Raw genomic sequence first — 11588 nt, 5'->3', positions numbered from 1 at the left:
GCAGAACTGAAGCTGAAAACAACAATAGACGTAGAAGAGTACAATGCATACAAATTGTACTTTCTTGAGAAGGATGCATTCATAGGTCAGTTGAGAGAAAGAAAAAGGCCTGGTCATTTGGAAAAATGTTTTGAAGTGATTAAAAACACAATGCATCACTCATTCAACATGGTGCACTATAGGGTTAACACACCTGTAGAGAGGTGTCCAGGTTTTGATCAAGATAGAACCAATTGTATCATGAATAAGTTCATGCTGACTATGTAAGCCATGACAATCGCAGCTAGAAGGGATTTGTTTTCAATATATTTTCTGTCTGGTTGTATTTGTCTTTGGCCCAAATATAAATAAAATAAAACAAGCTAAAATATAAGTTGGCAAGATTCTTATTGGAGGAGCTACAAAAGAAAATGTGACCCCTATTTGTGTGAGGGGTTTTTACAAAACGATTTGAGGTGTGTTTTATGTTTTTTTATGTTAGTATTCAGTGATTGCCTCATTATTTGTTTTATTTAAATCTGATTTTAGATGTCGTGTCTTCTGAATTCCACTCCGCAAGTTCAACCAGTGAAAGTCTACAAATACAAGAAGAGCTGAAAACATTGAAGCAGAAGACAAAGGTTGTTGAGACAGAGAAAATAAAAGGTGAAAACAAAATTAAAAGATGTATTAAGTTGTTATGGAGAGTTGTTGTGAACAGTAATAACAATTTACTAGTTGACAAAACTGTGAAGAATTATCTCAATGAAATAATGTGGCATTAGTATTATTTTAAAGAATACAACTTATGGGAAAAAACATGCAGTGTATCTGAAGAGAGGCTGTGAATGCTTATCTCTCCCTGTACTTTTTGCTCTTAGGTACTTCACCCCTCACTGTAATACCCAGTGCTGGTCACAGAAAAGAACTTATGGAGGAAGGGCAGGGAAGGAAAGGTGAACAGGAAGGTCAGTTTAAATTAATTTCCTAAGTGAATATGTTCAGTGTGTTCACAGCTATTATGTCAAGTGTAAATAAGTGTGCTTTTGGGATTAAACATTTAAGGTTGCTAGGGTCTGTAGGGTAAAACTAAACTGACAATTATTTTAAATACTTTCAATTCTCATTAAAAAATTAATTCCAAAGAAATTAAAACCCAATTTAGTTTTACCTAAGGGAATGTTAAGATGGTATTGGCTAGGGATGATGAAACAGTATTAATTATAATAAAATCATAATCATAATAATAATAGTATTATAGTGGTATAATAAAGGTTTTTTCAACCTTAGTCATAAATTATATATTAAAAAACTGACATTGATGATGTATTTTAGATAAATATCATGTGCTTTATACAGATTGTCACATGTCGGTTTATTGTGTTATCATCTCTCAAATAAAAGTCACACCATGAATACTAGTATTGCTGTAAATAATGAAAAGTAATGTAAATTACTACAAGTACAATTGTGCCTCTTTCTCTATTTTATGTTAACCTGAAGGGAATTTGAGTTGGTTTGTGGAGTTAAAATGATATACAGCTATTTCAATTTACGTTGTCGGATCAAAGCCTCAAGCCTACAAGAAAAGACCGAAGAGGAATATGGGATCTTAATGAGTAATTATCAGCAAAATTAACAATGCCTCGTCCATACAGCGAAGATCTCTGATGGCGAGCCATTTGGATGAAAGAAATGTTGGGGTCCTAAAATTAATTCTAATCTACCCATACTGCCTTTCGGTCTTGTCCCGTACCCTTGAAGCTTTGATCCGACGTAAATTGAAATAGCTGTATATGGTATATATATATCTGTATATCAAATTGATGTTTTCAACAGCTTTTTCAAATCTATCCTTAGCCTCAAGTTGGTATGCCTATTTCTAACTATTTATCAGTAGAAATGTTAATATCTCTCTGTGTACCCTTGTTTTTAGGCATGTTGCCTCCTCATGGATCTTCCACCTCTGATCCTGAAAAAAAACTAGAAGAGCTACATATGAATCTCAAGAAACAAGTTACTTGCTCAATATGTCTGGATACCTACAGTGAACCTAAAATTATATCATGTCATCATACATTTTGCTGTGAGTGTTTAGAGAAACATGCAATAGTGAGCCAGAGACAAGGGAAATTCCGATGCCCTGAGTGTCAAGTAGAAATCAATTTACCGGAAGGAAATCGCTTTGACTGTTTGCCTAACAGCTTTTTTCACAAAAGTCTGTTAAGTGTCCTTCAAGCAGAAGATGGCAAAGGTGAATTTTTGAGTATTGAATCTTTTGTACAAGACTAATTGGAAAAAACTAAATGAAGTGCTAATTGAATGGTTAAATGATGGAAAATCAGAAATCTACTCATTTATTTGTACTTTTCCCCTTAGGTACTTCACCCTCCAATGTACCGTTCACTGCTGGTCACAAAAAAAAATGGGAAGCTGGAAAATTTCAGGAAAAGGAAAGTGAGTGATTGATATCCGGAAGCTAAGGATTGGTCAAAATTAAAATCTTTAGGTAATAAATAGAATGCCCTTCAATTCTTTCAGCAGTTATGTCAGTTGTTACTATTCCAAGTGCAGTCAACAGCTGTTCCTTTGGACATTTAGTGTCTGTAATAGTGAGAGTCTGTAATAATGGGGTATGAGAGAAATAAAAAAAATGTTTTCTACCTAAACGTATGAAATAATATGTAACTACACAAACATAAAGTTTCTAACATGGCCTCATGAACTGCAAAAAGATCTGGCCGCAAGCAGGAAATTCTCATGTTCTCACCTAGTTGAAGAATGGTTTCTTCATTTTCCTTTATCCTAATGTTGTGCTATATTATGTGAGTCAGGATTTTGAAGGAAGTGTTTCAGTGTCTGCTATAGTGAGAGAAAAAACAAGTGAAATGTCATACTGGGGGGCTGAAAAGTGTCTGCATTTCTGTAATAGCAAGAGTCTGTAATAAAGGGAGTTTATTTCAGTCATTTCTTTATGCATTTCCCCAGGGACTGGCTCTTGTCTGTAATAGGCAATTTCGATGTCTGTAATGCAATTTGTCTGCAGGGAAAGAGTGAACTTGAAGAGTGGGTTCGATTCCCGTTCAGGCCTGAATTTTTTTCAGGCCTTATTTCTCAACTGCTTAAGTTGAGTATACACTGCGATGATCTTCATTTGCTTAAAATGTATTTTCCGCAGTACAAATATATGACTTTCATGTATTCTTATTACATCTTCTCCATCTACGGGTATATAACGAACTCACAATTGACCAGCTCCCAGTTGGCTTGATAGCTCAGTTGGTTAGAGCGCTGCACCGGTATCGCAGAGGTCATGGGTTCGATTCCCGTTCAGGCCTGAATTTTTTTCAGGCCTTATTTCTCAACTGCTTAAGTTGAGTATACACTGCGATGATCTTCATTTGCTTAAAATGTATTTTCCGCAGTACAAATATATGACTTTCATGTATTCTTATTACAAAGAGTGAACTGTAGATCAATCCTAATTTGACTTTGTCTTGTTCTCCCTTCCTCCCAGGTTCTTCACCTCCCCCTCTTCTCTCCACCACTGATCTTGAAGAAAAGCTAGGAAAAGTATGTGAGGACATTAAGATGCTGAGAATGGAAGGTGAATAGAAAAATTCATATCTTATCATTTTAAGGGAGAAAGTGATCCAAGAATGCTAATAACTGTCCATAAAGTTTGCTTAAGTTTAAAAAGAGGTTAAATATCAAAAAAGTAAAAAACCAAACATTTTTGACATTAGGTCATCATCAGGGTGATGATGACCTAATGTAGAAAATGTTTGGAGTTTACTTTTGTAAATATTTTAGCCATGTAACTAGCCATTAATTGTTTTCATATTTTCCCAATGATTACTCTCAGGAGAAGTTATTCCCTATCTGAGATATTAACCTTTTCTGTCCTTACTTTCATCCTAGAATACTGTTAAATACTCTCAGCTTTTATTCAGTAACTTAGTTCTATTAAGGAACATATTTTCAATTCAGTTTTGCCTCTTAATAATACTAGCAAGGTAGTATTATTAATTTTACTACTTTTGACTCCAGTCAAAGGTAGTATTAAACTGGCTGAACATGTGACATTTAAATAATACTTATAGATAGCTAATTTCACAATGATATCATGGAAAACTAGCACCATTTGTTCTTTCACTTGACCTCGGTGCATGTTAGTATGCTTTAACTTTTATATAAGGTGAGGCACTAATTGCTAAATGTATTTCTGTGTACATTTGAATGCACATTTAGACAGAAAATATTTGTAGTAGAGTTAAGTTAGACCATGTTGCTTTTTACTTCTTCTCTCAGGTAGTTCACCTCACCTGTCCACCGTTGAATTAGAACTACAGGAACTAGTCAAGAAACTTCAGAAAGGGAGGTTGGAAGGTGAATGCACATTTAGACAGAAAATAATTGTAGTAGAATGCTTTTAAAATACTTCCAGTTCTTTATAGGATTATCTTTTTCCACGGAACTCCTGCACATGCAGCCTTCTACTGCAGTAATAATTAACAATTGCTATGCTCATTAGACATCAGTTACATTACTCCATTGGTACCCAGCACTTAGATGGAGACTGTTTTCACAAGCAGTAAATCCTGGCAACCCAGCCATCAGCTGTCATGTAGAAAGGAGACAACCTCCCATTGCACTAGAAAATAAATATTTTAAAAGTAAAGAAAAAAAGCACCAGGTAAAAGTGAACTTCTTCTTAGTGCATGTCTGAAACTAACTGGCTTCTTGGATAAGCTTATCCTGGTTCTATAAACTTTCAAATTTTGCTACATAAGCAAAATTACAGGTACTATTTCTAGTGCAGGAGAAAATACACCAAGTGAAACTTTATAGCAATAGCAAGAGTCTGTAATGAAGGGAGTTTATTTCAGTCATTTCTTTATGCGTTTCCCCAGGGACTGGCTATTGTCCGCATTAGTGAGATGTCTGTAATAGTAAGGTGTCTGCAGGGCAAGAGTCAACTGTAGATCAATCCAAATTTGGCTTTGTCTTATTCTCTACTTTAGCTAAAGATGGTAATGAGTCGGCATGTGGTAAAAATACATAATTGTTGTTTTCAACAATAATCATTGCTGTTATAATGAAGAACTAACACTGTTTTACTTTAACACTATTATAATTTGCTGTTTGCACAGGTATACCTGTTGTTATCTTTTCTGTGTAAAGTAAGAGACTGAATTTTGAAAAGCTCTGCATACCTTTTCTCCCAGGTTCTTCACCTCCCCCTCTTCTCTCCACCACTGATCTTGAAGAAAAGCTAGGAAAAGTGTGTGAGGACATTAAGATGCTGAGAATGGAAGGTGAATAGAAAAATTCATATCTTATCATTTTTAGGGAGAAAGTGATCCAAGAATGCTAATAACTGTCCATAAAGTTTGCTTAAATTAAAATGAGCTAAAATATTGAAAAAAGTGAAAACGAAAAATTTTTGACGTTATTTATGTCATAATCAGGGTGATGATGATCTAGCGTCAAAAATGTTTGGTTTTTACTTTTTAAAATATTTTAGCCATGTTAATAGCTCAAAGTCATTATATGTCTTCATATTTTTTCCAGTTATTACTCTTAAGAGAAATTATTCCCTATCTGAGATATTAACCTTTTTCTGTCCTTACTTTCATCTAAGAATACTGGTAAATGCTCTCAGCTATTATTCAGTTTCTTATTTTTATTAAGGAACATTTTCAATTCAGTTTTGCCTCCTAATAATACTAGCAAGTTAGTATTAAATTGGCTGAACATGTGACTATAAAATAATATTTATGGATAGGTTATTTCACAATGAGATAATGGAAGACTTGCACCATTGTTCTTTCACTTGACCTTGATACATGTTAGTATGCTTTAACTTTTTATATCAGGTGAGACACTAATTGTTAAATGTTCTGTATACCTTTGAATGCACATTTAGACAGAACATAATTGTAGTAGAGTAGTTAAACCATTTTGCTGTTTACTTCCTCTCTCAGGTAGTTCACCTCCCCCTGTGCCCACCGTTGAAGTAGAACTAGACGAACTACTCAAGAAACTTCAGAAAGTGAGGATGAAAGGTGAATGCACATTTACACAGAAAAATAATTTTAGTAGAATGCTTTTAAAATACTTCCAGTTCTTGATAGGATTATCTTTTTCCACGGAACTCCTGCACATGCAGCCTTCTACTGTAGTAATAATTAACAATTGCTATGCTCATTGGAGGCCTTAGACATCAGTTACATTACCCCATTGGCACTTAGCATTTAGATGGAGACTGTTTTCACAAGCGGTAAATCCTGGCAACCCAGCCATCAGCCGTCATGTAGTAAGGAAACAACTTCCCACTGCGCTAGAAAATAAACATTATGAAAGAAAATTAAAAAAATATCAGGCAAAAGTGAACTTCTTTTTAGTGCGTGTTGAAAACTCCAACTCCAAAACTTCCATAAACTTTCAAATTTTACTACTTATGCAAAATTACAGGTAGTTTTTCATGTTACGCGCAGGTTTCAGTACTTTGGATTTGCACAAGCGTCAAGTACACGGTACTGTAGAGGATACAACTCCGGAATTTTATCAGCCATTTTTAATTGTATCCACTTAAACCCTTGATGTGTTAAGGTCCAGCTACCGTTATATCGTGCTCTAATTCAGAACACGGAGTACACAACAGTTAGTCTAGGAGCAAATGTCATAAAATAAGGTCCCGTGTGAAGTTCGTGCTGAAAGCAAGCACCTCGTTTAAAAGTGTTCACACACCAAACATGTGTTCATGTATGGGGTCACGTGACACTACAAAGTGGCACCAATCGATGCAAGATGTCTAACTGACTAAAGTGAGCAAGTTTGGCTTGATAAGGATTTTTTTTGACAAATTTATGGAAAATTATGTGTTTCAGCCTCGCTTTCATGCGTAAGATCACGTGACCTATGTAAATTAGCATAAATCAACAGGGAGGATCATTTCCAATCATGTGAGCAAGTTTGGTGTATTTTCGTCTATTAACAAAGTTATGAGGAATTATGTGTTTTAGCCTCGTTTCCATGCTGGATTTCATGGGTCAGAATTTAACCCTCCTTAAAAGCCGTCTGAGCAAGTTGCAAAGCTGGCACCAAAACTTTCCATGTTTAGTAGGTCCTAATGAACACTTTTACACTAGGTGCTTGCTTTCAGCACAAACTTCACACGGGACCACATTTGCTCCCAGACTAAGTTTGTAACTTGAATTTTGTTTGGCGAATGTCGAAGAGCCTTTGTGTAAGCCATCTTGGAGTTACGATGCTAGAGGTTACTGGCTTTACCATATTAGAGAGTTTTAGGTACACGTTTGGTATGTTAACCGCAAATCTCAAACCGCTAACTACGGTTAGTTAGGAGTTAGAAGTTTCGAGATTTTCAGCGTTTTAGATTGACTACGGTGTGTTAACCGCGAACTTCAAATCGTTGTTAGCGGTTTCGCTTTACCATATTAGAGAGTTTTAGATCCACGTTTGGTGTGTTAACCGCGAACCTCAAACCGTAGATAGCGGTTTTTGGGTTGGAGTTAGAAGATTCGAGATTTTCAGCGTTCTAGATCGACGTTCGATTTTCACGCAAGTCTTGTTCCACAAGCGGCCAACGAAAGGGAGGCATACTTGAGAAAAATCAAGAAAAACAGCGATATGTTTTTCATGCTAGGGTTTCATTCGATTTCAAATAAACAAAAACGGAAACAGAAATATTCACCGATCCCAAAATCGGAAGAACCATATTTAAAATAAAAGTAAAATTAGTATATGTGCGCCGCCATCTTGAATTACAGACAGGATGGAAGTCCTTCATTTTAAACACAAAAGTGTGGCCTAAAGTTTGGTTTTCTACCGTCCCAAACATATGGGCTAAAAAGAAAATACCTCAAATTACATATATTTACGGGACGTACGTGAGAACTTTTTAACCAGAAGAAATTTCAACCGTTAGTCTTAAAAAGAGTTAACCGATTAAATTTTCCTTTTAGACTCCCTAGCAAAAAGAAGTCAACCGTTAAAATGGCCAAAATTGTAACCGTTAGCCGTAAGCCATCACCCCATTGAAACCTTCATGTAGCTCGTGCATTCAAGAACTTTTGCATTAATGTTCCATGTCAGGAGTGATCAACAAGACATGTTGGTGGTATCTTTGAATGGCAAATGTAAATTTAACCCTAAGATTGTCCGTGATCTGTTACAGTTAATGATAACGCTGACGTTCACGTTGTCTTTATGAGCAGTTTCGTATTTTATTAATTTCTCTGAACTGAGAATGTGACCTAAAGTACTGAAATAGTTTGTGTCTTTTTGTGTCCTTCATGATAGCATTAGAGAACGCCATGTATCCGACCATTAGATCAGGACTGGCGAGGTTTGATGTCAGTTTACCGGAGGAACTCCAGAGCTATATCAGCTACTTATTATATGCGTCAGCTACACTTGGCTTACGCAGGCGAGGTACCTAATATTGTTAAAATAACTGATAATCTGTATTAGTTTTCAAACATATCTCCAGTTGTCTACATTGTGCCTTAAGATAATTTAGAAATGCTGGGTTTGTGTAGTGGTCAAAGCTTTTTTTTTCTTTACCCTGATTTGTGATCTTGTGTTGGGTTTATTCTTTCTCTGTAGACTTGGTATTTTTATAAAATCATCAAGTGACCTGCACGATCTAATGCCCCTTCTTAATAAGAAAAAAGAATGATATATAGACAAACCCTTTTATGAGGGTCGTGCGCGGTTGCGAGAGTAAGGGGCGTTAAAAACTGCAGGGCCAAGCGTGCGGTCCCGCTAGAAGAAAGTAGAGTGAGGAGAGCGGCGGTGGTGGAATAAAACTCTAATTGACTGAGTAAGATCAAGCCGGACCGACATGACTCTTCTACTCAGTCCATAAGTACGTACTATTCTGATATTAAAGCTGGTCGCTTATGTGGTGTAACTTAAGAACTTTACAAAGAAAAAAACGTTTCTTTCAATTTATCAAAACTAATATTTCATAATTATGTTTGCAAAGTGAAACTAAGTTTTTTTCTCCTGTGATTTTGGAAATGTTCTGAAACTTTAAAACCATATTTGGAAGCAACAACAACGACATCTCTAGCAAGCATTTTCGACTCAAGAGTTTTAGATTACTAGTGAGGGAAATTATTATACGAGAATTAAGCTTTATGACAATGACTTACAACTTCGCAACTGATTTGCTAAAATTTTAAGACTTCTTGGAAAAGAAAAAGAAAATAGGCTTAGCTCAATGTTTTTGGTATCGCACGACATTTATTGTTCATTCTGCCCGTCTCCTTGTTTTACCAACTGGTTTCCCTTAACTTGGGGTGATTCAACAATAAGTGGAAACACTGAGACTCGAAATTCTTTTTTTTTCCAATTTGCCGGGGTATTTTTTTGTGGTTTGTCAGTTTTGAGACCAAAAAAAAAATTGTTAAGGCAGTTTTTTTCGTTGCAATGTTTTCAAGTAAAAGATTAATATTTCTTTTGTTTTAATCCTTTAGTACTCCAATCACCTCGTGCCATGGAGGAATTACGAGAAGCAATGGATGAAGACGAATTGAAAACATTCCTTATTACTCACATCAAAGAAGATGCATGGCAAGTGGTGCTGCTGTTTACAGATGAGCTAGCTACGCATAAACTGTCATGGGACTGGTATCATGAAGTGTGGGACGAGGACGAGGACGGGAAAATGTTTAGTTTACCGTTGTACAGCTCGAGTTCAGGCATACTGAAGGCGTGGCCAATAAAGCACGACCATGATTTGATAACATTGTGTAAAGCGATCACCAACAGGGACTGGAAAGTAAACAGACTAATCCTCTCTGACAGGCAGATATCTAATGAAGGTTTCAAGAACTTAAGTACAGCGCTTACTCAGAGTGAACTCTACAGCTTGACACTCTCTCACATTGGGTCACAAAGGCAAGGATTAAAACATCTGTGTGAAGCGCTGATTAGTGGAGACTGCAATTTAACCAGCTTAAAAGTCAGTGGAAATTGGTTAGGAGATGATGGATTAATGCAGTTGTGTAACGCGCTAACCAGTGTTAACTGTACATTAACTAGCTTGAACGTCAGTGAGGACTGGTTAGGAGACGAAGGAATGGTGCACTTGTGTAACGCGCTAACCAGCGTTGACTGTACACTAACCAGCTTAAACGTCAGTGACAATTGGTTAGGAGGCAAAGGAATGGTGCACTTGTGTAACGCGCTAACCAGCGTTAACTGTACATTAACCAGCTTAAACGTCAGTCGCAATCTGTTAAGAGACGAAGGAATAATGCACTTGTGTAACGCGCTAACCAGCGTTGACTGTACATTAACTAGCTTAAACGTCAGTGACAATTGGTTTGGAGGCGAAGGAATGGTGCTCTTGTGCAACGCTCTAACCAGCGTTAACTGTACATTAACCAGCTTAAACGTCAGTGAGAACTGGCCAGGAGATGAAGGAATAAAGTACTTGCGTAAAGCCTTAACTGATACCAACTGCAAACTACGGAGCTTAAACTTGTGAGGAAATCGAAATGTTACAGACGTGGGCAAACAGTGTTTGTTTGAAGGGATAACTAGCACTGACTGGGAAGTAAGAGAAGGCCTGGTACTTTGCCGTTGAACGCGTCACTGGCATAAAGCTCGGATAGGCTCCTCATGTCGCTTGTCAATTAAAATGTAATTTTTATGAAAGATAGAATTATTGTTTAACACTTTTTTTGATTGGATATTGATGGTATCGTCAGACAAACTATTATCAAACTTTTATTGATCTTTCGTTTATTTTAATTCGTTTCAGAAAGAAAGTTAAAATACAGTAGCAAGTCTTTTTCTGGAAGCGTAGATGTAATTCTGTGTTAGAAGTCTGTAGGATGCAAGGAATATTGAATTAAATTTTTATTACGTAGTTAATGAATATATTTGTCTTCTGAAAGACAAAATTTCAAACATTTTCCGTGAACTAGTGACATACAAATAAGATAAGAATATGTTTGCTTAATTTTAATAGCAGATGATATTTTTTGTTAGTCGTCTTAAAGATACTATTAACAGCCTAATTGAAAGTGCTCTCCTTTGCTGTTCACTTAGTTCTCTGAGGCAGATTTGCGCGTTGGAAAAACTATTGTATTCTCTTTTAAATTGGTTTAATCAGACTTAGGAAATCATTTAGGAAAAGTTTGTACTCTAACTTGTATTTTTTCAGCTTAGCTGATGATTTTATCAAGAACAGAATTAAATTTTACTCTTCAAATTACTTTTGGTACGAAATGATTTTACGGGTAATACAGTTTTTGTAATAGTATAATACCTTTTTCAGTGCAATAGAATAGGTAAGAATGTAATGTAGATGTTTTCTAATTAATAATATACATGGAAAAATTACTTAGTTCTGACTGGTTAAGATAAATGTAGCTTTCAGGTAATTCAGTGCAGAAGAGGGTTAATTCAGTGATTCAATAAATTTCGTGGCTTTAGATAAAAAATAGATGGAAAAACTTGAACCAAATGAAGTTACGGAGCAACAAACATCGTGGCCGGCTATAAATAACAGCCTTGTTCTCTATAACCGCTGACAGTCTGACTGACTTTAAATTTATGTGGCATTA

General features: G+C 36.0%; 1 protein-coding gene across 4 annotated transcripts in view; it reads left to right on the top strand.

Annotated features, from left to right (window-relative positions):
• Positions 1–11465, top strand: part of LOC149035520 (uncharacterized) — a 13835-nt gene extending 2370 nt beyond the window's left edge. Inside the window, exons 2-12 of one of the 4 annotated variants that reach the window (XM_089191873.1) lie at positions 1–85; positions 529–645; positions 861–947; positions 1916–2233; positions 2359–2436; positions 3497–3586; positions 4291–4368; positions 5208–5297; positions 5967–6047; positions 8308–8439; positions 9489–11465. The exon at positions 1–85 is cut by the window's left edge and continues 443 nt beyond it. In XM_089191873.1, the coding sequence (XP_089047999.1) occupies positions 1–85; positions 529–645; positions 861–947; positions 1916–2233; positions 2359–2436; positions 3497–3586; positions 4291–4368; positions 5208–5297; positions 5967–6047; positions 8308–8439; positions 9489–10504 (2172 nt within the window). In that variant the 3' untranslated portion in view covers positions 10505–11465. The remainder of the gene's footprint in view (positions 86–528; positions 646–860; positions 948–1915; positions 2234–2358; positions 2437–3496; positions 3587–4290; positions 4369–5207; positions 5298–5966; positions 6048–8307; positions 8440–9488) is intronic. The other 3 variants (XM_089191874.1, XM_089191875.1, XM_089191876.1) reach the window with 3 other exon arrangements.
• The last annotated feature ends 123 nt before the right edge of the window (positions 11466–11588 follow it).

Source organism: Pocillopora damicornis, chromosome 13 (genome assembly GCF_964200805.1).
Source record: "Pocillopora damicornis chromosome 13, jaPocDami1.2, whole genome shotgun sequence".
NCBI lineage: Eukaryota > Metazoa > Cnidaria > Anthozoa > Scleractinia > Pocilloporidae > Pocillopora > Pocillopora damicornis.
The sequence above is the reverse complement of the archived record's forward strand: the minus strand, read 5'-3'. Positions and strand labels throughout refer to the sequence as shown.